Source organism: Macaca nemestrina, chromosome 3, assembly GCF_043159975.1.
Source record: "Macaca nemestrina isolate mMacNem1 chromosome 3, mMacNem.hap1, whole genome shotgun sequence".
Classification (NCBI taxonomy): Eukaryota; Metazoa; Chordata; class Mammalia; order Primates; family Cercopithecidae; genus Macaca; species Macaca nemestrina.
Window position 1 is genome coordinate 89,933,615 of NC_092127.1, and position 25,952 is coordinate 89,959,566.

The following is a 25,952-nucleotide window of genomic DNA, read 5'->3' on the forward strand; positions in this document are numbered from 1 at the left end:
ATTTTTCATTTACTTATTCACAAAGACCTCACGCAACTTACATTACTGAAATAGCTATCAGGAAATACTACTTCTCTTTAAATATACTTTATTGGAATTGACTTGATAATTTTTTTTAATGACTTAGGAACATTTGATTTTGGCACCAGTGGTAAAACATTAATATTGCCTTTGTAACATTAGCATGATGTGTGTAACAGAATAAAATGTGCTAAAGAGGATCTGGGATAAACTTCCCCGAGAGGGAAAAAAAAAAAAATGCAGACCAAGCCTCCAGAGCTTACACAAAGACTCTTAGGCAAGAACGGTATTAACCCCCTCCAACCCCACAAACAGAAGCCATTTGTTAGAGGAACCTCTTGAACTTAGCATTTATAGGATATGAACTGATGTAAGCTCTGACATCACTTGACTGCCTCTTTCCTTTATGGAGAGGGAAATCGAGACCCAAAGAAGTACAGTGACTTTCTGGAATTACACAGCTAGTTACCAGTTAAGCAGATTCTCCTGGATTCTCAACTAATCCTTTGTTTTTTTTGAAATGGAGTCTCACTCTGTCGCCCAGGCTGGAGTGCAATGGCATGATCTCGGCTCACTGTAGCCTCTGCCTCCCGAGTTCAAGTGATTCTCATGCCTCAGCCTCCCAAATAGCTGGGATTATAGGGGTGCACCACCACATCTGGCTAATTTTTATATAATAATTTTATAATTTTTTGTAGAGACAGGGTTTCACCATGTTGGCCAGGCTGGTCTCAAACTCCTGACCTCAGGTGATCCGCCCACCTAGGCCTCCCAGACTGCTGGGATTACAGCCGTAAGCACTGCGTCCAGCCTACGACTCCTTTCTCTACATCAACCTTCCATGTTATTCTCACATTTTGTCATTTCACCCCTTGAATTCAATGCCTCAATCACACTGAGGTCCTTTCAATGCTTCCCTCAAAGTCTGCCCCTCAAAGAATGATCTCAGGCTCTCTTGTCTCTGAGCCTTCACACTTGTAGTTCTTTGTTTTGGAATCCATCCATGCCATACCCCACTCTCATCAAACTCCATGTCTCATTAACTCCTATTCATTGTCCAAATCACAGTTTAGCAAGGCCTCTAAGTTCTCAGATATCTAGGTTATATACACTTTCTCTCAGTTCCCAGAGATAAATAAACAAAAGAAATAAAGCAAACAAAACCAAAACAAACAGAAGAAAGGAAATAAGAAAAATAAGAGCAGAAATTAATGAAACAGAAGAGAAAAATCAAAGAAACAAGAGCAACTGAAAAGATCAATAAAATTAACAAACTAAGAAAAACAGAAGACATAAATTACTAATATTCAGAATTAAATGGCTTGGTGTGGAGGCTCACGCCTGTAATCCCAGCACTTTGGGAGGCCAAGGCAGGTGGATCACCTGCAGTCAAGAGTTCAGGACCAGCCTGGTCAACATGACAAAAGCCCGTCTCTACTAAAAAAATACAAAAATTAGCTGGTCATGGTAGCAGATGCCTGTTATCCCAACTACTCAGGAGGCTGAGGCAGGAGAATCACTTGAACCTGGGAGGCATGTAGGGAGACCCCCTGAAACTATTACTACCGAATAAAAGATGAAATGCCCCTGATTATTGTAAATACAAAACTGCATGCAGGATTGTGTAAAGACAATGCCAGGTTGCACTGCCAGAATGAGCCAACAGCGTGTGATGTGCTTCCCCCTGCAGAGAGCCTATGAATGGACATGCAGTCAGGGAGGTTTCACATCACCAAGATTCCTGTCCCAGAAAAGCAGATGTTCATAGCTCTGGGAATGGAATTTGACCCTCGTGGAGAGCCTATAAGTGGATGCATGGGGGGTGCCTGTCCATATGGATAAGATAGGGCTATAAATGCCTTCATCTTGCCACGGCTCTTCCAGGCCTCTTTAGGGTTAAGGCATACTCCCTTCTGAGAATTTCTAGTCTAACCCGTTGTCTAACTTCACATCCTGTTACTCTGGATTGTTTGTATCCAGCTCTTGCTGCAACTGTTACTGCTGATTAATATCTTGCTAATCATAGGTTATGGAAAGACTGTGTTTCTGTTTTAAGGCTCTGTTAGAAATTACTGATGCACACACTATATTGTAAATTCTTACCTTTGTACACGGTACTTCTGCATACAGATGTCATGTTAAAGAATTACTTCATCCCCATGTGACCATCTCACCTCATAATCAAATGACCCTAAATCCCTCACTAACCTACCCCTGCCCTCACTAAACTTAATAATAAATGCTGGCATATCCAGCGCATTGTTGGCACCGCAGGACCAGAAGGCGGTGCCCCCCCTGGACCCAGCTTTCACTATCTTGTGTGTGTCTATTATTTCTCGACCTGCCGATCAACCTGGGAACAAAGAGAGAGCCCCGTGTATTGCGGGCTGCTGGCCAGGTCCCCCAATAGAGGCGGAGGTTGCAGTGAGCAGAGATCACACCACTGCACTCCAGCCTGGGCAACAAGATTGAAACTTCATCTCAAAAAAAAAAGAATAAAACAAGAATATGGCTGCAGACACTGCAGACATCAAAAAGATAATAAGGGAATAACACTATTAACAACTCTACACGGATAAATTTGACAATTTAGGTAACGTTGACCAATTCCTCAAAATTGCAAACTACGAAAACTCATCAAATAAGAAATAGATTATTTGTATAACCTTACAATTATTAAGGTAATTTAATTTATAACTTAAGACATCTCAAAAAGGAGATTCTACCAAACATTTAAAGAATTAACATAGGTTGGGAATGGTGGCACATGCCTGTAATTCCAGCACTTTGGGAGGCCAAGGTGGGTGGATCACTTGAGCCCAGGGACTCCAGACCAGTCTGGGCAACATAGTGAGACCCCACCTCTACAAAAAATACAACAATTAGCTGGGTTTAGTGACACATACATGTAGTTCCAGCTACTCAGGAGGCTGAGGTGGGAGGATCAGTTGAACCTGGGAAGTTGAGGCTGCAATGAGCTATGATCGCACCACTGCACTCCAGCCTAGATGACAAAGCAAGAACCTGTCTCTAAAAAAAAAATGAAAAAGAAATAACAGTTCTACACAATCTCCTCCATAAAATGGATGAGGTGAAAATACTTCCAAGTTCATTTTATAAAATTACTGTGACACCAAAACCAAAGATGGTGCCAAAAAAAGAAAACTAACATTAATAACTCTTATGATTATAGACACAAAAATCTTTAACAGAATGTTAGCAAAGTGAATCCAGTGATTGATAATGTAAAAAAGAATTATACAACAAGTGTGATTTTTTTCCAGGTATGCAAGGCTGGTTCAACATTTGAAAAGTAATCAATGTAATCTACCATATCAACATGCTAAAAATGAAAAATAATATGATTGTATCATTTTAAACAGAACAAGCATTTACTTATTCTCTCTTGTCTTCTAGCTAAACCATTCCCCCTGGTGTTGCCTTTCATTGGAAATGTATTTTATCTCCTTTCTTCATCAAGATCCTTGGGCCTTGGCTCAAGACCCAGGTACACACACAGAGATTTTCTTGGGGCCAAATCCAAGTTGGTAGGCCCTGTATGCAAATTAGTTTCACTTCTTCTGAGTAACCAGTTCTGCACACCAAAGAGGAGCTCTTGATAAACTACTAGAGAAAATCTGATACCATCCTTATCTCTCAACAAGGGGTCTACATTCAGAAACTCGAAAGAATTACTCAAGTTTAGAGACAAATATGACCATTTCTGTATTTTGAAAACAACAGAAAAGAAATAATTTTATACACTCTGTTAGAAACTTTAAGTTTGGACGTTTAAAAGTCCAAATTTAAAACTCGAAAGAGTGGATACTAAGAGGGGACCTGTTTGATTAAGGGGAAAAAAGATAGTTTGCAATTTCACCTTTTGTGCTCTTTCATTGAGCTGAGCTTATTTCAGATTACACTTAGGAACCTCCCTCAAGAAGCAGGAGAATCTGTATTTCCTGTTTAATAATCACCTGACTGCATAGAAAGCTCAGGACCCAGCCTTCTGATCTACCAGTCATCTGTGTACCTTTGTACTTTCTACAGTGAAAGTTGCGACAGGACCTCCCTTTCTCAATAAATTTGTCCGTGGTGGAGAAAATCAGCATGAATACTACAGGCCAAGTAGGTGAAGTCTTATTCTTTATGTTGTGTCATACCTTTGTTAGTTTGTGTGCTCATCTCTTTACCAACATCTAATCACCCAGAGCTCGTCTTTGGGCTCCTAAAGGTGAGAAGCTGTCATAATCATAGTATCTCTCCTCCTTGTTCTCTCCCTTTTTCTTAATTCACTTTGTCTGCTTTGACTTCCCTCAGTTCTCTCATCTCTTCAATAAGTAATGTCCAAGCTCTTTATCAGAATTTCCAGAGTCAAAGATATATCCCCTTCTCCAAGGATCTCACAGAGAGACAATAATTATAAAAGAGCAATTATAAAGCAATATACAAGAATAGTAAAGAGAAAGAGGATGGGAGCCTCAAGGAAATGCTCCTAATCCTAACCCAGTTTGGTTTCCCGGAGGTGATACCGAAGGGGAAATCACTGGAGAAATATGAATTCACCAGGTAAAGAAGAAGTGTGTGCAGGCAGATAAAACAACACGAGGAGTAATACAGAGACTGAGAAAATATCCCATGTAAGAAATTTCAGAATATGTTTGGGAGCTGAAAGGTAAAGCCTGAAGCACAAAGTGATGGGATATAAGGTTGGAGAGACTGACAGAGAGAGAATCCTGATGTCAGTGGATCCAGTTAAGCAAAGGGTAACAACATCATTTTTAGGTAAGAGATTGGTGTGACTAGGATTATACTTCAAATGGCAATGGTATAAAGGGTGATTTCGAAGGTGGTAAAAGCAAGACAGAGATAAAGCAGGAAGCTTTTTCAGTAGTAGCAGGAGTGGAGAAAAGGCGACATATCCCTGAAAAATTTAGACTGTGAAGACTGAGGGAGAGAAAAATTGAGGCTACTTCCCAGGTTTCTATCTTGAGTGAGTGAACACATTGCATGGCTGCTAGTTGAAATAGAGGTAGCAGAGGGAGGAATATATTGAGTGTTTTGTCTACTAGAGCGTGGAGGAAGGTGGAAATGGGAAAAAGAAATAATGACACGTTCATGTTTTAACATGTTGAGTTTGAAATACCTCCAGGAACTTCAAACAGCAAATGAATACATTAGTCTAGGGAGAAATATGCCCCATAAATATAGATTACTCACATAAAGGTACTGGTTGAATCTGCAAAATAGATAAGACCACACAGAAAGAGAATTTATAGTGACAACAGTGGTGGCCTGAAATCAGAACCTTTAAGAACTACCTTGCCACCAACAAATTCTCCAATCTCAGTCTGCCAATAGACACCATTTGATGATTGCCTCCATTCCTTGCTCCATAACTCACCCTTCCACTCCAAAACTGATTTTTCCCATGCTTAGGATCACAAATAACTCCCACACTGTAATGCCATTCCTACCCTGAAACAGCCACCAGGCCACTTTATTCATAGTAATATAAAAAGTATGACATCTGCAATCCCACTACAGGATACCTACCTACAGGAAAATAATATATTAAAGGTATACCTGAACTTGCCTGTTTATTGCAGCACTACTCACAATAGCAAAGATATAGAATCAACCTAATTATCCATCAACGGATGAATGGGTAAACAACATGTGGTATATATACACAATGGAGTACTATTCAGCCACAAAAAAGAATGAGATCTTGGCCGGGCGCGGTGGCTCAAGCCTGTAATCCCAGCACTTTGGGAGGCCGAGACGGGTGGATCACGAGGTCAGGAGATCGAGACCATCCTGGTGAACACAGTGAAACCCCGTCTCTACTAAAACTACAAAAAACTAGCCGGGCGAGGTGGCGGGCGCCTGTAGTCCCGGCTACTCGGGAGGCTGAGGCAGGAGAATGGTGTGAACCCGGGAGGCGGAGCTTGCAGTGAGCTGAGATCAGGCCACTGCACTCCAGCCTGGGCGACAGAGCGAGACTCCGTCTCAAAAAAAAAAAAAAAAAAAGAATGAGATCCTGTCATTTGCAGCAACAGGGATAGAACTGAAGATCATTATCTTAAGTGAAATAAGCCAGGCACAAAAAGACAAATATCACATGTTCTTACTTAAATGTGAGATCTGAAAAGTTTGAACACATGGAAGTAGAGAGTGGAAAAATAGATAACAGAGACTGGGAAGGGTGAGTGGAGAGGATGATGAGAAGTGGGTTAAAAGGTACAAACATATAATAAGATAGAAGGAATAAATTCAATGTTTGATACCAGAGTAAGATGACTATACTCAACAAAACTGTATTATACTCAGGTAATGTACACCCTGAATACCCTGACTTGGTCACTACACATTATATACATGTAACAAAATATTTCAGGTATCCCATAAATAGGCACAATTTTTTTTTTTTTTTTTTTTTTTTTTTTTTTTTGAGATGGAGTCTCACTCTGTTGCCAGGCTGGAGTGCAGTGGCATGATCTCGGCTCGCTGTAACCTCCGCCTCCCAGGTTCAAGTGATTCTCCTGCCTCAGCCTCCTGAGTAGCTGGGATTACAGGCACACGCCACCACGCCCAACTAATTTTTATATTTTTAGCAGAGCCAGGGTTTCACCATGTTGGGCAGGCTGGCCTCAAACTCCTGACCTCGTGATCCGCCGGCCTCGGCCTCCCAAAGTGCTGGGATTACGGGCGTGAGCCACGGTGCCCGGCCAATAGGCACAATTTTTTTAATTAGAATCTTTAAAAGTATGACATCTATCCTCTTGGTCATGTTACATTTTGTAAATACAGTTGGTATTTGCAAAACTAATACCAACTGAGGCTGATAGTACAAAAAAACTTAAATTGGGGTCAGAAAGACTACCTTCAGCATATATTTATTATTTTTGTTTTCTTGAGTGCAGAAAATTGGACTAATCCAATTTAGTGATTCTATATCACTAATATAGCAATCTTCCAACTCTCAAACTTACAGAGTTTCTCTTTCTGCCCCCATATTCTATTTCCCAGGTTATAAGATGCAAAGGAGCCATACTCTGGAAGCCTGGTGCACCATTTTCTATTGAGGAGGTAGAAGTGGCCTTTTGCAAAGGAAGTTCGCATAAAGGTAAAACGAACAAACAAAAAAAGTCACACCAAAAGCCAGAACTTCTTACTGTAAGTTACATATTCTTCTCAGGATATTCAACTCAGAAAAAAAATAAAACTGCATATCTTTGCATTTCTTTTTCATAAACATTTCCATCAATTTTTAAATCCAGCCAGATAAAAGGTTAGGGAGGTAAAGCATAGGCTAACTGCCCAAAGAATAAAACTGAGGCTAATTTACAGCTATTGTACTAACTATTAATTTAAAAAATTTCTACCCTCAAGCCCTATTTTAATCTGTACTTGTAAATTTTTATGGCATTCTTCGTAATATTTATCTTGAAATATTTTGAATAAAAAATTGTTTGATTACAAACAAATCATAGCTGAGTCTGGAAACTCAAGTTAGAGCTGGAAGGGCCTTAGGGAAACCCGATATTTTACAGATGCGAAGCCTGAAGCCAGCTGCGGTTTAGGGACTGGTCACAAAGCTAGTAGAATAAAAATATAGACTAATTTTTCTCGGCTGAGCGTGATAGCTCATCCCTGTAATCCCAGCAGTTTGGGAGGCAGAGGCGGGAAGATTCCTTGAGTGCAGGAGATGACAACAGTTTTTCTCAACCTTGGTTACCTATTTGGAATCAGCTGGAAGCTTTGAAAAATGCTGATAACCAAGTCCCATCCCCAGAAATTCTGAAATTGTGATTTAATTAGTCTGGGGTGCAGCCTGGACATGCAAATTTTTTAAATCACTTCCAGATGGTTCTAATAGGCCTCCTCCAAACTAGAAAATAGTTTACCTGACTTGCAGTTCAGAGTCCTTTGTTATTATTTTAATTATAACAATAAAAAAGAAGTACTGTTTAATGATAGATTACAAAGAGACAGTCATTTTCTAAGTCATCTCATCTGCACAGTTCCTGCCTTCTTTTCAGAGCGCCTTCTCCACCCTACATCCCCCATGGAGTAAGCAGTGGGCTATTGGGTTGTCTGCATCCACTCCCCACCCACAGGGTCACAACTCATGCAACCAGGTATAGACCCTCACTCAAAGACATTCAGCCATTATCAGACAAGCTACACATCTGAAGCTCTCACCAGTGAATTTGAACGAAGATATGGGCACTATAGCAGAGTAAGTGATGGCAGGCAATGGTTAGGTTGGGCAGACTCATCACTGGTAACTGTTTTTAACCATGATCAGCAAAATAAATGGAGAAAGCCGATCTGCAGAGAATAATAGGTGAATGCAACTATGCCCATATTGAATCAAGCAAAGAGATAAAGAGAAGGACTATTTGGTAAATGTCTAGGTCTATGAGGTCTGACAGCACTTTCTACAGTTGGGTCGCAGGTAATTCAGGCAATTTTATGATATTGTTCCAATAATCCTCCTTTTACATGCACAAATTTCAATATATTTCATTTCTTGACTAAGGAGTGTGTGTGTGTGAGTGTGTGGCTGCATGTATGCAAACTTCATATTTATTTTAGAAATGAAGAAACTGAGACCCAGAAAGAAAAATTTACCCCCAAGTTCACACAGCTGAGAAGGGGGAGAGCCAGTTTTTCACCCCTGAACTCTTAACCACTGTTCTGGAGTGCCTTCATTTTAAACTGTCTGGCTAACTTACAATAAAGTGAGATTATGACTTGTACAAATAACAAAACTATAAAGCTCACTTGTAAAATAAATTAATGTTTTAATTATATTATAATAGGAAACATTATTCCTTTGCCTCCTGTGTTCCAACTTATTTATTTTATTCTATCTTATTTTATTTCATTACATTTTATTTCATTTTAGAGACAGGGTCTCACTCTGTCACCCAGACTGGAGTGCAGTGGTACAAAATCATAGCTCACTGGAGCCTCGAACTACTGGGCTCAAGTGATCTTCCCAGTTCAGCCTCCCAAGCAGCTTGGACTACCGGCGCATGCCACCATGCCTGGCTAATTTATTTATTTATTGTAGAGATGGGGGTCTCACTATTTTGCCCAGGCTGGTCTCAAACTCCTGCCCTCAAGTGATTCTCCTCCCTCAGCCTCCCAAGATGCTGGAATTTTAAGCACAAGCCACTGCACTCAGCTCAATTCCTTTATTTTTATAATTGGTCTTTCTCCTCCACACTTCCACCTACAAGCTCAGTGAAGCTAATTGAGACCTCAGACATCAAGTCACACTGTAATTTTACAGCTTCTCTTCTGACCCCATTCTACCCACCCTCCCCAGTAAATTTTCAATCATAATCGTGATTCTGAAATCAGCTAATGAAAAACATTTCATTGCTTTAACAAATTATTACTGACCCTTCCCTAGAATTAAAACTGATAAGAAATGAATGCAGTGTATAAATGGAGAATATCAAACTAGCAAAAAGCCTTACAATCAACAACTCTAAAACGCCATTATCTGAAACAGTGGGAACTGCAGTACTCTGCCTTCCATGCAGGTTGTGGCCACCGGACTGTGTGGTACAGAGATGAAAATATTGGGGAGTAAACACTTGGACCTCTTGTATCCCACCATCTTGGGTCATGAAGGGGCTGGAATCGTTGAGAGTATTGGAGAAGGAGTAAGCACAGTGAAACCAGGTAGGAATTAGCACCTGGTAATAGAAAAAAGCAACAACTTGGAACCAACATCAAGAAAATTATAAGCACCCCTTAAGTATGTCAGGATCAAGTGAAATAAAAGGTGAAATGTTGCCAACTTCTTAGAAAAGGAGAGATAATTACTTGTAAGTTACATAAAATACTAAATATATTGTATTCTTTGCATTTACATTTTGAAAATAAGAAGAAAACAAGAAGTAGAATGCACTGAAACTGGACTTGAAAGTACAAATGAGACAAACGTTTATGAAAAAAAGGTTGAATAATTTAAATAATTATTGGAAAATTATTTAAATGAGGCATTATGATAAACAATCAAACACATTAGTAGAACCAAATAAAGCAGCAGTCCCAGATTGGATCCAAATAAACATAAGAAGTTAATGCAGCATGAGGTTTGTCTTTCAAACTCAAGAGGGGAAACAGATTATTCAACAAATTGTGTTGAAACAACTAGATAGTTATCTGGACTAAAAAAGTAAATTGGGTTGCCATCTCATTCTTTATATAAAAAAATTATACATGAATCTAAAAATTAAATGTGAAAAGGAAAACCATAGAAGTACTGTAAAATAACATGGGAGAACACTGTATTATCTAGGAGGAGGGAAGAAAATTTTAATCAATACAAAAAAATACCCAGAAGATATAAAATAGATATTTATATAGATAAATTTGACAATGTAAAAATTACATAGATTCTGCATGTTTTAAAAAACCCCAGAAGTCAAAACCCAGTAGGACAATGGACCAATTTTCTTAACATAGAAATAATTTCTTTAAAAGCAATTGTTAAAAGCTGAGTAGAAAAATGGGCAAACAAAATACATATCTAGTTTAAAGAAATGTACATATATACGTGTGTGTGTGTATATATATATGAATGCTCTTAAATACATTAAAATATGCCCAACCTCAGACATATTAAAAATAAATAACATTTTAAAAGGCTGGGGGGTGGGAAAAATGGAGAGATGTGGTCAAATGGTATACAATTTCTGCTAGATAGGAAAAATAAGTTTTTTGAGATCTATTGAACAGCATGGTGATTACAGTTAATAATAATGAATTATACTATATTTCAAAATTGCTAAGAGTATACATTTCAAATGTTATCACCACAAAATATAAATCTTCAAGTGTTTAACATATTAATTAGCTTGATTTAATCATCCCATACTATATACACATAATATCACATTGTACTCCATAAATATATAATTTGTCAATGTACAGTAAAATTTTTAAATGCAATGAAGAAACACTTTTTATCTAGCAGATCGGCAAAGGTTAAGAAGTTTGATAATATGTAGAGTTGACAAGAATATAGGCAGACAGCTCCCTCATATCTTATTGTTTGGAACGTAGATTTTCTGGATTTGTAGATTTGCTCAACTCTAAATGTGGCAATATGTAATATCATTTAAATGTAGATATTCTTGGACACAACAGTTTCAGTTCTAGAAACTTATTTCATAGATATATGTTCATATATTCATTTTCTATTGCTGCTGGAAAAAATCACCACAAATATAACATTTTAAAGCAACACAAATGTATTATCTTAGTTTCCATAGATCAGAAATCTGAGTGGGCTTGGCTGGGTTTTCTGCTCACGTTTCAAGGTCAAAATCGTAGTAGCCAAGTGGGTCCTTATCTGGAGCCTCTGGAGAAAAATCGACTTCCAAGTTCATTCAAGTAGTTTTCAGAATCCAATTCCTTGAGGCTGTAGGACTGAGGTCCTTATTTCCTCACCAGCAGTCGGCTCCGTGAAATTGCTCACATTTCTTCTTCTGTGGCACCTTCCAGCCTTGAAGTAGCCATGGCCCACTAAATCCTTCCACAGGTGTTAAGTCACTTTTACTTCCTCTTCTGCCTTCCTCTGCTCTTCTTTCAATGGCTCATGTGATTACCTGGAGTCCACCTGGATAATTCAGTATAATCTCCCTATCTTAATGTCAACTGATTAGTAACTTTAGTTACATCTAGAGAGTACCCCTTGCCACATAGCATAACATACTCACAGGCATGATACCACAACATAGTCACAGTTTCTAGGGATTTGTGCAGGATATCTTTGGGAGGACATTTTAGAACTCTGTCTACAACAAGATACTCATTGCATTATTGGTTTTAGTGTTGGGGCGGAGGGAAACAAAGAACAACCTAAATATCTATCAGTGTTCATGGCACTGATTAATGATGGAGCACTATATGTACTAAAATAGAAAGCTCCATGATAGAGTGTTAAGTAAATAAGCTAGGCCCAAACCAGGGTAGATGGTATGCTTACCTTTGCATTTTTCAGCTCTGAAAAATATCATTGTTACTGGTCAGAGTACCTGTCTCTAAGATGGGGAACTGGGGAATAGAGTGATAATTTTTACTTTTGTGCAGTTTAAATTTTTACCATATGTATGTGTTACTTTTTAAAAAATAAAAATAAATAAAATAGAAGAAACTAAATCTTAATAAGGTTTTTAACTAAAAGTATAAAACAAATTTATCTGGTTTACAGTGTTAGACCATGGGGGCAGCCAGTAAAATACATCACAGGCAAGCTCTTCTAATCATGTCCTGATACTTTGACCACTACTAGAGAAGTCTGCCTACCTTTGATCTCTAAGGTCAAGAAGAAAGGGTTGATGTCAAACACAGAGAAGAGCATAGAAGCAATTTTTTTCTCCCTAATCCAGAACTTATTCTGTGAGTATGTGGTATCCATACTATTTTAAATTCAATCCCTGAGAAAGGAAATTAGTGTTGAAAATGTAAGAAGAGATAAGACTTGACTGAATGGATATATGACAAAAAACTATTTGATACTCCAAGAAGAACTCACAAAGGAGGCAAATCTGGAGCCAGTTCCTCAAGATTCAGCCACTGAGCCCAGGGCTGGGCCCAGATGCTGAAGACATTCTCTCTTTTTGTAAGTATTTGATTTGCTTTGTGGTATCAAGAACAACTGAATGTGGAAATAATTCTCAGCTGTCATTTCTTCTTGGGTGCCTTGTTCTCAAAATCCTGAAAGACAGCTATCTGTTTCCTTAAAAAATGATATGTTAATAAGACATGATTTTGCTCTTAGGTGACAAAGTTATCACACTCTTTCTGCCACAGTGTGGAGAATGTACCTCTTGCTTGAATTCTGAGGGCAATTTTTGTATACAAGTCAAGTAAGCTTTTACTAATATTTTCTTTTTGAAAACTTAATTCACTTTCATTGGAGAAGATCTAAACTTTCTAACTCAAAATAAACTTTGTGTGTGTGTATGTGTATTTTTTTTTCTTTTTTGTCTATAAAAGACAGTCAAAACCCCAACTGATGTCTGATGGTACCAGCAGGTTTACCTGCAACGGAAAATCAATATATCACTTTGGTAATACCAGCACCTTCTCTGAATACACAGTGATAAAGGAAATCTCAGTTGCCAAGATTGATGCAGTTGCTCCTCTGGATAAAGTATGCCTAATTAGCTGTGGCTTTTCCACTGGGTTTGGTGCTGCAATCAATACTGCCAAGGTGAGGGGCATTTATACCCATTTGGAATGGAATTATTGGGATATGGAGTTGAAAGGCCTCATGCATCTTGGTCATGTCTTATCATATCAAAGGAAAAATCCCAAGCCTGACCCCAAACATCCTTGAGTTCTCTGCTATCTACCTAGTCTTCCCACACCTTCTTCAACATTTTTCCCATTCCCTCTCGGTCAGTAGTAAATGACAGAGTAAGTCTGGATGCCATTCACAAGTGGAAATATCAGGAATTCCTGAAAATTAAATCTAACATAGTTACAACATGACTCTGTGGCCTTCCATATTCCAATTTATCCTTTCTTTCCTTAGACAAATATTTCTGGAGCCATTTACTGTCCCAGGTGCAAGAATTCAGCAGCTAACAAAACTCATGAAGTTAATATTATATTGCATGATATATTAGGTAGTGATAAATGCTAATAAAAAGAAAAGGAGAGCAAAGGAACCAAGTGATGAAGGAATTGTTACTACGTTAGACAGATTGACCAGGGGATCCCATTCTGGCTGAATGGGCTGCTATTGAACTCTTATTTCTAAAACATCACTGAAACCTTCCCAGCTCCCTTCTTAAAGATGCTGTTGAATTTTGTCCATCAGTCCCAATACTATACAGAGAGAAAGAATGGAAAAAAAATTTTTAATTAGTCCTATGTAGGACAGTACTCAATTTTTTTAAAAAAAGCCTTTGCCTTCACAAGACATTGACCCTATAAGTAATGAAAATTTTACAGATACCAAAAGAAAGAGAGAGACGGAGAGAGAGAGAAAAAAATGGTTGTAGGAAGATAGAGATAATTTTAAAGAACTCAAAAAAATCTGGAATTAAATACACTGTCAAATAAGTCTTAAGATTCAATTCCTATGACTTGAAACTCTACTTTCAGGTAGTTTTTTGTTCCTGTGACAAGAGTATTCCATATCTAGAAATATTTTTAAAAATTCAAACTTTCTAGTTACAATACATTATGTATGTAAACATCGTTTGCTTATGACTCATTAAAAAATACATGCATATAGACTTAGCCTTCCCAAATGAGTAAAGATGTATGTTCTCTTTGCTTTTTGTTTTCTGGGTTTTCTGCCTGTATGTGTTTAGGTAACTCCAGGTTCTACCTGTGCTGTGTTTGGCCTGGGAGGAGTCGGCTTGTCTGTTGTCATGGGTTGTAAAGCGGCAGGAGCAGCCAGGATCATTGGAGTGGACGTCAACAAGGAGAAATTTAAGAAGGCACAGGAATTGGGTGCCACTGAGTGCCTCAACCCTCTGGACCTAAAGAAACCCATTCAAGAAGTTTTATTTGATATGACAGATTCTGGTATAGACTTCTGCTTTGAGGCCATTGGAAATCTGGACACTCTGGTATGTAATCCTCTGGAGTGAAAATTACCAATACTTTTACCAGTCATCATTTTAGATTATAGTTGGATGAGCTTTCTTAAATTCCCTCCACTTTGCTCTAGTTAATTTTCTTTGTGTTCCATGACATCTCAGCTGGTGCCCTCTGTCTACTCCTACAAATTTATTCACTATCCCAGATACTAAATCTAGAACTTTCATATAATTTCAAAGCCAGAAGTTTTAAGCAAGATAAGGTTAAAATTTGATTAATGACCTTACAAATCAATGTGCTTTTCACTTTTGGTAGTCTTTCATGTCAGATCTGATATAAGTTTCCAAGAAAAATATTTACTAGTCATGATTAAACGGGTTCATTTCAAAACTGAAGGGGAAAAAAGTGGTGGTTTTTCTGGCTAAACATGGTTTACATAACAGAATAGAAACTGAGGGGAAGTTACTTCAAAATCTGAGGCTTGTTTTCTTTGGAGATTTGGAGAAATAGTGTATTATTGGGTTGTATGGCTCTGTCTTCTAGTCAGCTGTATGGAAACTCAACAACTGCCTCTTCCAACTTGGGCTCTTTTCCCAACATAAAAAATCTTTTCATGACTCACCATACATAAATTCCTTTATTGCCAGGCGTGGTGGCTCACGCCTGTAATCCCAGCACTTTGGGAGGCCGAGGTGGGCGGATCACAAGGTCAGGAGATCGAGACCATGGTGAAACCCCGTCTCTACTAAAAATAGAAAAAATTAGCCGGGCGCAGGGGCGGGCGCCTGTAGTCCCAGCTACTCGGGAGGCTGAGGCAGGAGAATGGCGTGAACCCGGGAGGAGGAGCTTGCAGTGAGCCGAAATTGCGCCACTGCACTCCAGCCTGGGCGACAGAGCGAGACTCCGTCTCAAAAAAATAAATAAATAAATAAATAAATAAATAAATAAATAAATAAATTCCTTTATTGTAAGAAGATACAGCAAAACCTTTCTCACACTCTTACTCTGAGAAATAGCCTTTGAACATAATGAATGTAACGGTATCTGTTTCTCACTTTACTAGCATCTTATTATATAAATATCTGTCTTCTTAGCTGTCTAAAAGAAAAATGTCAATTCTTACCAGCCACCTGCGTCAGTAATAATTTTTATAAAAATTATTTTTATTATTATCACTACTGTGGATGTTTTTACTATTTTCATTTTTGTTATTTCCATTTATTGAGTCCCAAAATGCCAGGTACTATACTAGGCAACATACAAGATCTTATATGTGTTTCATAGCATCCTTACAAGATAAATGTTATTTCAAATGAGAATAGGGAGAATCAGAAAAGAAAGTCATAGACCATTCAGGAGTTAAGCTGAAATTAAGATGCAGGCTCAATCCTCACATACATTTTTTAACCCCTGTACTGTATTGCATCACTTTATAACAGGCAGCTGCCCTCGCCTCCTGCAATGAGAGCTATGGGGTCTGTGTGGTTGTTGGGGTGTTGCCTGCCGGTGGTCAACTCAACATCAGTGGCCAGTTATTCTCAGGACGTTCTTTGAAGGGTTCTGTTTTTGGAGGTATGGATGAAGCAGGAAAGGGTGGAAATGCCTGAGGAGGTGAAGGTGGGAAATAGAAAAATATATCATAAACGCTTAAGAAAGGACATAAAACAACAGCTTTATATTACAAATTTTTTTTCAATATATGAATACCCAATATAAAGGGATGGATAGTGGGTGTATCTAGTTCCTCTTGGAAAGCTTTTTCTCATGCAAAGATGGAAAAGAGGTTTTTTAATTGATTGGTTAAGAATCCAGTGTCCAAAGTTTAAAGCAAACTCTAAATTGAAAAGAAGGCAATATTGTAATCTATAACTATACTTCAGGGAAATTATACACCTGCCAGCTGGGATTCTTTGGAGGATATACTTAGCCATTAGTTGTCATTGTTCAACTCATGTAAAATCTTATCCCAAACAAATGAGTTGTCATGCTACCAACTCAAATATATTAAACACAATGGATTCATGATTTAAAAGAAATACTATTGACAAAAAAATAAGAATGATTTTTACCCCGAGGAAAAATATCTTATCATAGAATCCTTTGATTTTCTGTGGGTTTTTTTGTTTGTTTGTTTGTTTGTTTTACCTGTCCTGGAACATTTTTACAGACTTTAGAAGAGTATTTTATTGAAAAAGTAGAAGACAAACTAAATTAAATAAATCTGCTTAAGATTCTGGGCTCTTAAGCAATAAATCTGAAATTTATGAAGAAATGTATTTATCCAGAAACTCTGGGCAATCTGAATGCCTGGACAAAAAGAGATGAGAATTAGAGGAGTACCTGAATTACTTGCACAAGGGAGCTATCTGTAGTCCCCAAGTAAGCTATGGCAGCATGTTATTACGAATATTAGAAGCCTTGCCTAACTCATTTATAAAGAGTAGATACATGGCAGGACCAGTAAGAAAAAAATAATAATAATCCAGTTATATATATAATCTATTAAATAGAGGAATTGTAATTTCAGTAACAGCCATAACCCAGAAATTGTCATTCCCCACATGAATATAAGCTTGCTTACCTACTTTTTACCCTTCGAGTTTCATGTCATTTTTTAAAACTCTTCCCATGGCTTATTTAATCTTCTCATAACTGTAATTTTAGTTCCTCTATTTAAGATCATTGAATACACCCATTGCCATTTCTCTCTATTGTATTTATAGATGATAATGTTAATTCAAAATAAACATACTCAGCTAAGTCTTGTAAAAATAAGATCACCAACATTCTTAAAGCCCTCAGTGAATGAACCTGATTCACTGGCCACTCTAGCACTCATATAGTGATCATTAATGTAAATTACTTTATTCCACAAATAGTATAGTCCTCTGGTTCAATGATTTTCAATCAACAATAGCATTTAATGGGTGTTGGGCAGTCCTGCTAAACCTCCTACCATGTGCAAAATAAAGAATGTTCCCCACCCAAAATGCCAGGAGTGTCCTTGTTGAGAAACACTGCCTAGTCCCATCTGTGATCCTAGAATTTTCCTTCCTGTCATTTGGTTGAAATAATAAAAAAGTGGGGGGTTGATATAGATGTAAAAATGCTTTATCAGATCACCAATCAAAATATAAAAACAAATAGATATATACACTGGCCCTTCATGTCATGACGTAGAGCAGTAATTAGAATTCTTGGTTACATATAACAGAAACCAACTGAAATTAAAAATAAATCTATTGGAAGAGTTTGTGATAGTTTGGGGAATAAGTTGGGGAGCCTAACCCAAGCTGGAACCAAGAAAAGCAAGTAACTGCCAAGATCCTATCACAGAATAATCTGCATAGAACACTGAGCAGATTACGCCACATTACACTTTGCACAATTACACCACACCCGCCCTTTCCAGCAATGAGCAGACTGCCAAATTCTGTGTGGTAACTCACTGAGCATGGCACTTAGCAGAGTTCTAAATTTAATGCATTTCTTGAAAATCATGGGAATAGAGAAAATACAATGCTAAACTTATCTTACCTTAGCTAACTCCATCTTTGCTTGTGTAATTCTTACTTCCAGAAAGCACATTTTATTCTTGCATTGCTTTGTACACATTCTTTTCCCAAGAGCTTTCATTGGGACCACTGCCACAGTGAGAGTTCTTCTTTTCCTTTAAGCTATTTGATTCTTTTATGAAGCGGCAGATCAAAACATACACACGAGAGCATGCACACACACACAAAAATGTGCTATATTTAACATTTGAATTGCTTCTTTCCATGATTCACAAGACCTTGGCCTTTGTTATACATTAGATATGGATTCACTGCTCTCCACAGATTGCAACATGACACCAGGAACACCTCACAGCAAGGTTCACAGTCTATCTGCTTTGAATTAATTATCCTCTGTAGTACCATAAGTCTCCTTTAGGAACCCAACCCTCTACATAAGGTGTGTGGTTGGGGTAGGCATTCTCCTGATGACTGAGGCAAGTAAATGGGACAGCCTTAGATCTTCTCAGTCAAAGCCAGCATCTTCAGCAGTTACTTTAAATGGCCTTTCCTTCATAATGAAGCCTCATGTATAAAATTCATCACTAATCTGTATTTCCAGGCTGGAAGAGCAGAGAGCACATCCCTAAACTGGTTGCTGATTATATGGCAGAGAAGTTGAATCTAGATCCACTAATTACTCATACTCTGAGTCTTGATAAAATCAATGAAGCAGTTGAATTAATGAAAACTGGAAAATGGTAAACTGCCCACATAAATGTTATGTCTGTGTGTTTGAGACCAAGAGAAAGGGTGTATGGGCTTGGGAGTAGAAGAAAGGTCGTCCCTGCTGCAGAATTTATCTATAGATGAATGGAGAGGCTTTCAGGAATTTGTAAAGCGTCTCCTTCCCCTCTGCATTTTGTTTTATTTGTAGCTAATAAAATACATAATCCTGACAGTATTTAAGTGTTCCCCTACCGTTACCTTTGCCATTAGCACTGTATTTCCAATATGGCTTTTTTTTTTCATGACATATTAATGGAAGTCAGCTTGTAAAATTGTATGTCAAGTTTAAAAACATAAGAATGTAGTTTACAAATAGGCCATTGTTGTATTTGTTGTTCTACTTTGGGGGAGGAGAGGAATTATTCATAGGATTCCAAATTCTGAATCCTATCTTGGGCCCAAAAAACAGAAACCAGCCATAACCCAGAAATTGGCATTCCCCACATGAGTATAAGCTTGCTTGCCTACTTTTTACCCTTCAAGTTTCATGTCATTTTAAAAAAAATCTTCCCGTGGTTTATTTAATCTTCTCATTTTTCACCTAAACTAAAGAGAACAAAATCTGGTTTACTGGTCTACAAAGTGAGAATTTGAAATCCAAAACACAAATATTGCTCTAGAAATGTTCCAACCTTTTCTTTCTTCTTTTTTTCAGTATCCGCTGTATCCTGATACTTTAAGTACAGTGTAATATATGCAAGACCCGAAGGATATTTCACCAACCCAATGGCATTCGATGTAATTTTCATGATTTAGAAGAATTATTCACACAATCCTGTTTCTATATTCTGACTTCTGATTCACTCCTCAGTGGACCTACATCTGGCTTCTGACCTAACCGTTTCATCAAAATTGTTCTTATGTAACCCAGTGTCACCCAGGATCAGCCTCCTTTTCAGAGCTAGATTAAGGTTGGCTTGAATCACCCAACTCCACATCCTTCAGACATAAAAGATCAACGCAACATGCTCCCATTTTCATAGTTCCTCTACCTGTGGACCTTTATATTCTTGTACACTATGTCTCTCTCACAGGTCTAGACATGAAACTCTGCCATTTTACTCCGAAGAAACAAAACTCCGCATTAATGAGTCTATTGAAGATTCAGGTTAACCTGAATCAAGTTAACCCAGTCTCAAATGCTCACTTATCCTATCTCTTTGGCAAAAATTTCTCCTCTCGTGGATTGCCAAAGGAAATTCAAATTATTCTTCAATTGCTCAGGATGATTTGACTATCAGCAGCTCATAGTACCCATCTTCATAGCTAAGCCACCTAGGGATCCAGCAGAAAAAAAAAGGGGTGAGGGGAGTCATCATTTACCAGGATCCACACTTCCTACAAAGCAGTTGTAATATTAAACAGCAAAACTGCTTTTTATTCCAATCTTCACATAAAACAGGAATAATTGTATACTTTCTTACTAATGTGTCCCATGGAGTTTTTCCTCCAAGAAGTGGCTAAGGGGAAAATGAGCCCAGTAATTCTTTGTGGCATCCAATCCTTCTACCCTGACCCTTTGACTTTCTGCCCCAGCCCTTCTTAGTTCTCCTAGAATTAGGACTAAGGTTAAGTGCCCTCTTGGGATATGACTTCCTTCCTTTCCTCTCGATACAAAAAAAGCCTCTTGATACAAAAAGAACCCCCAAACACAAAACAACAGTTCCCTTCCTAGTTGCAGGCTCTTCTACTCCAGCTGGACTCCCCTAGCTCTGGGCTCCAACTAGATCACAGAGGGGCCTCTGCATGTCAGCAAACTTTGGCTGACCTTGGGAGACCAAAAAATAGAATATCATGTTTTGATCTAAACAAAATAGTTTCCTGATTTAACATTGGCCAGGAAGGTGGGCTGCACCCTCAGTCTCTCTCTGCCATCATGGTTTTCACATGGTATCAAAGGACTCTCATGAGAGTCTGATTCTCATGAGTTGGGCATCCTGTGTTTCCCTTTAGGGGCCTGCTTCTTCAAATAGAGGAGATGGGTGCTATGAAACCTATTCACTCTGGATTTGGGATGGCTCTTCTCCATCTTCCCAAGCTGAGCTGGAGCCTCCATGCCCAACTCTGCTCTGCTCTTCTATTTCCTGACAGCAGCTAAGGCATGCTCCTGTTCTGCCCCCAAATTAACCTTACTAACAACAGTGAGAACTCGGAGGAGTCTTCAGGTCTTGGGAAATCCAAGGTTTCCCAGAAATGTTTTGTTGTAAACAGTGTCCACACTCTGCTCCAATAAAGCTCAGTTCCTTAAGCAACTTTGAATGTCTTGTTATGTTGTAGCTCATTGCAAAATTCACCTAATTTTATCACAAATGCAGGAACTTTTTTTTTCTTCCTGTTAATATACAATCAAACATATTATCAAGTACTGGAGACTATCTACATCACTGTATAACCATTCACTGTTGTTGCCAGTTTCAAGACCACATTTGAATCCTATCAGGCCCAGTAAACTCTGTGAATAGACTTTGTGAACTGTCTCTGAGTCCCACTGTTTTGTCCACATTAAATGTCTGGTTTCAAGCACAAAGCAAAATCTTTCTTTCCAATCCCTGTCACTGTACTTCCCTAGACAGTCACTACATGGGGGCAGTTTACAGACTTCAGCAATGTTTACCTAACTCCAGATCCACACTATAGGAGTCCAGCCTTCAGGGAGAACTATAGTTTTTTCCAGCTTTTGCGTGCATAATGAGAAGCTTTAAGCTTTTCATATTTTTACCTGAGAACAAGAATAATTACATTCTAGGCTATCACCCAACAATAATAAAATAATGTGTGTCCATACAATATAAATGCCTCATACTAACACACAAGGTCCATGCAGAAGCCGATAATTGCACCACCAGGAATATGCACTACCAGACATTGAGAGTTAATGTGCCCTGACAATTTTCAAGTGAGAACCATCAGCTCCTACATATTCGCAAGGAAGCCTTTATATTGGTGTTGGCACAAGCTTCTGAAAATGTTTTAAATCCTATACACACCCTCAGTTTCCTATTAAATGTTGTAAGTTTACACTAGGGTTCTCTCTCTCTAGTGGTGAAATTTGACATTTGCTTACACAATAATTTCAAAAGAATCTGATATCTCCCACTTATTTATCTCTAGCATCATTTATAAGCCAGATGACCAATCATTGGAGGACTGACAAGAATATGAACTTCATTCTCTGTTGTTTTTTGTTTTTTGGTTTTTTTTTGCCTTTTTGATGAGCTTTAATAGTCTCTTAACTAATCACTCACTCAACCAACATTTATTTAGTAATGTACACAGTATTGAAGACACAAAAATGATTCATACAGCTTGACATCTAGGGACACATATATGAAAGTAATCAAAATGCAATATAATAACTATTATGTCAGAGGAACAATCAACCAATAAACAGAGGGCAAATAATTAGTCCTACCTAGAAGAGATTAGAGAAAAATTCACAGAGAAGGAAACCTTGAGTTGAGCCTCGAAGGGTGCATCAGGTTTTACCAAGTAGAGAAAGAATATTGCAAACCTATGTAATAGTATGAGAAAAGTTCAAGTTGGTGAAAGAGTATGGTCTGTGATGATGTATATGAGAAAGGTGGGAGAGAGGTGTGGCTGGACCAAACAATGAAGAGGGGGAAGGATTTCATTCTATAGACTAGGGATAGTTACAGAAGGTTTTCAAGGAAAGGATTGGCATGCCCAAATCTGTGTTTCAGAAAAAAAATATGACTTTTCAGCCTGGGCAACATAGCAAGACCTATTCTCTACAAAAAGTTTTTAAAAATATAAAAATAAATAAAAATAAATTAGTCAGACATGGTGGTATATGCCTCTAGTCCCAACTACTTGGGAGGCTGAGATAGGAGAATCTTGAGCCAAGGAGTTGGAGGCTGCAGTGTGCCAGGATTATGCTACACTCTCCATCCTGGGCAAAAAAAGTGAGACCCTGTCTCATAAAAAGAAAAAAAAATCCTTTGGCAGCACTGTGGAGGACAGTAGGAAGATGACAGAGACTGGAAGTAGGAAAAATAATTGACAAGCTATGCATTAAGGCACAATTGAGAAGCTGTTTATTAAGGTGCAAATAAGGAGAAAAATTTTGCATCTAAAGCCAACAGCTGTGAGTACAAGTTACACAATGGGTTTTTGTAGCTGCTGCCATCAGTGCCTCATCCATATTCCTAGGACCTTACCACTTCCCTGTGCCCTAGTGGCTTTCAGCTGCTGGTGTTGGCACTCTCATGTCTGAGGGCTTTTGCCAGAACTATAGAAGATTGATGTGCCTACTTCTGTTAAAGCAGTCCGGAAGACCTGGGGAATTTATGCCCCACCAAGCAGCCCTCCACAAGTGACTAGTAGAAGTCTCTACAAAATAAACAAGGCCAGAGAGTTTTCCATGGGATAAAACTCTAGTTGTCTACTTTGGTAGCCAGTTTTAAAATGCACTCTTACACCCATGTTTATAACAACATTGTTCACAATAGCCAAAAGGTAGAAGCAGCCCAAATATTAACTGATGGATAGATGGTGTATTCGTCCATTCTTGAGTTGCTATAAAGAAACATCTCGGTAATTTATAAAGAAAAGAGGTTTAATTGGCTCACAGTTCCACAGGCTATACAGGTTATACAGGAAGCACAATGCTGGCATCTGTTGAGCTTCCAAGGAGGTTCAGGAAACAAAATCACGGCAGAAGGCAAAGGGAGAGCAAGCCATCTCACATGGTGGGAGCAGGAGCAGGGGGTGGGGAGGTGCTGCACACTTTTAAACAATGAAATCTTGCAATAACTCACTCACTATCATGAGAGAAGCGCCAAGAATATGGTGTTAAATCATTCATAAAGGACCACCACCATGATCCAATCACCACCCACCAGGCCCCTTCTCCAACACTGCGGATTACAATTCGACATGAGATGTGGGTGGGGACACAGACCCAAACCATATCAGACGGATAAACAAAATGTGGTGTGTACATATGGTAAAATATTTTTTAGCCTTAAATAGGGTGAAATTCTGACATATGCTATGGCATGGATGGCTTATTTCACTTAGCATAATGTCTAAGTGACATGTTAATATCATTAAGCTAAGTGACATGTTAATATCATTAGCATAATGTCTAAGTGACATGTTAATATCATTAAGCTAAGTGAAATAAGCCAGTCACAAAAGTACAAATACTATATGATTCCACTTACATGAGGTACCTAGAGTAGTCAAATTCATAGAGACCAAAAGTAGAAGGGTGGTCGCCAGGGCTACAGGGAGGGGAGAATTAGGAATTAGTTTGAGAGATAGTTCTTGGCCTGTTGCTGGGCTTTGGTGGAAACTGAATGTTTAAATATGGGTCATCAAGTCACCATGCGACCTGAACTGCCTATCACGAACTAGGTGCTTTCTGACCCATGTAGCCATAAAGTGGGTCATGCACAGCAGCATTCCATCATCAAATGGAAGTGGTATATATGTGATCGGGCTTGAGCAGGTCCTGAAGGCACAAGTAAGTTACATGAGGAAGTGGCTCAAATGCCCATAGTCTCCACTCCTGCCACACTGTCTTCTCTCCCCCAGCCTGCACCGAAGTCTTCAAGGGGAGTTCCCTATGATCAGTTGACAGAGAAAGAGAAGACCAGGGCCTGGTTCACAGATGATTCTGCAGGATATGCAGGCGTCACCTGAAAGTGGACAGCTGCAGCACTATAACCCCTTTCTAGGGTGGCAGCAAAAGCATAAAAATATTGACAGACCACTAGCTAGACTAATAAAGAAAAAAGAGAGAGAAGATATAAGTAAACATAATCAGAAAGAGCAAAGAGGACATTACCACTGGCCCCATAGAAACACAAAAAAGCCCTCAGAGACTATTATGAACACATCTATGCACACACACTAGAAAACTTACAAGAAATGGATGAATTCCTAGAAAGATACAACCTCCAAAGATTGAATCAGGAAGAAATTTAAACCCCGAACAGACCAATAATGAGTTCTGATATTGAGTCAGTAATTTAAAAGAATTAGAAAAGGCCCTGGACCAGACAAATACACAGCCAAATGCTACCAAATGTATAAGGAAGAGCTGGTACCCTTCCTGCTGAAACTATTCCAAAAAATTAAGGAGGAGGAATTCCTCCCTAACTCATTCTATGAGGCTGGGATCACTCTGATACCAAAACCTGGCAGAGGCACAACAATAAAAGAAAAGTTCAGGCCAACAACTGATTAATATAGATGTAAAAGTCATCAACAAAATACTGGCAAACCAAACCCAGCAGAACATCAAAAATGTAATCCACCACAATCATGTAGGCTTTATCCAAAAAAATGAAGTCTGGTTCAACATATTCAAATCAATAAATATGATTCATCACATAAACAGAACTAAAAACAAAAGCCATATGATGATATCAATGTGTTGGGAACAGGCCCCCCCAAAATCTGGCCATAAACTGGCCATGAACAACATCTCTGCAGCACTGTGACATGTTCGTGATGACCATGACACCCACGCTGAAGGTTGTGGGTTTACCGGAATGAGGGCAAGGAACACCTGGCCCACACAGGGCAGAAAATCACTTAAAGGTGTTCTTAAACCACAAACAATAGCATGAGCGATCTGTGCCTTAAGGACATGCTCCTGCTGTAGATAACCAGCCAGAGCCCATCCCTTTATTTCAGCCCATCCCTTTGTTTCCCATAAGGAATACTTTCAGTTAATCTATAATCTATAGAAATAATACTTATGATTGGCTTGCTGTCAATAAATATGTAGGTAAATCTGTTCAAGGCTGTCAGCTCTGAAGGTTGTGAGATCCCTGATTTCCCACTCCAAACCTCTATATTTCTGTGTGTGTGTCTTTAATTCCTCTAGCACTGCTGGGTTACAGTCTCCCCAACTGAGCTGATCTCCGCAAGCGGCGCCTATATGTGGGGGCTCAAATCCAGGTCAAAGGGTCGCCAGAGTGACCGCTGGAGAACATGGAACTAAGCTGGAGGACACCAGAGTACTCTTAAAGCAATCCCCGTGGTGAGTAAGAAGGGGAGCTCAGAAGCATCAGGGTAACAAAG

General features: G+C 38.7%; 1 protein-coding gene and 1 long non-coding RNA gene across 2 annotated transcripts in view; one reads left to right on the plus strand and one right to left on the minus strand.

Moving 5' to 3' along the window:
* Positions 1-9,602, minus strand: part of LOC139362363 (uncharacterized) — a 105,941-nt gene extending 96,339 nt beyond the window's left edge. The window contains exon 1 of the long non-coding RNA XR_011621151.1: positions 9,519-9,602. This is a non-coding gene — a long non-coding RNA (uncharacterized lncRNA). The remainder of the gene's footprint in view (positions 1-9,518) is intronic.
* Positions 4,030-21,141, plus strand: LOC105486383 (alcohol dehydrogenase 6 (class V)). The gene is given in 10 exon segments (XM_011749249.3): positions 4,030-4,149; positions 7,054-7,121; positions 7,123-7,150; positions 9,585-9,726; positions 12,836-12,923; positions 13,054-13,270; positions 14,382-14,642; positions 16,053-16,185; positions 18,730-18,868; positions 19,552-21,141. Coding segments are annotated over 10 exon segments (1,119 nt in total). The 5' UTR covers positions 4,030-4,131; the 3' UTR covers positions 19,577-21,141.
* Positions 21,142-25,952: the final 4,811 nt, after the last annotated feature.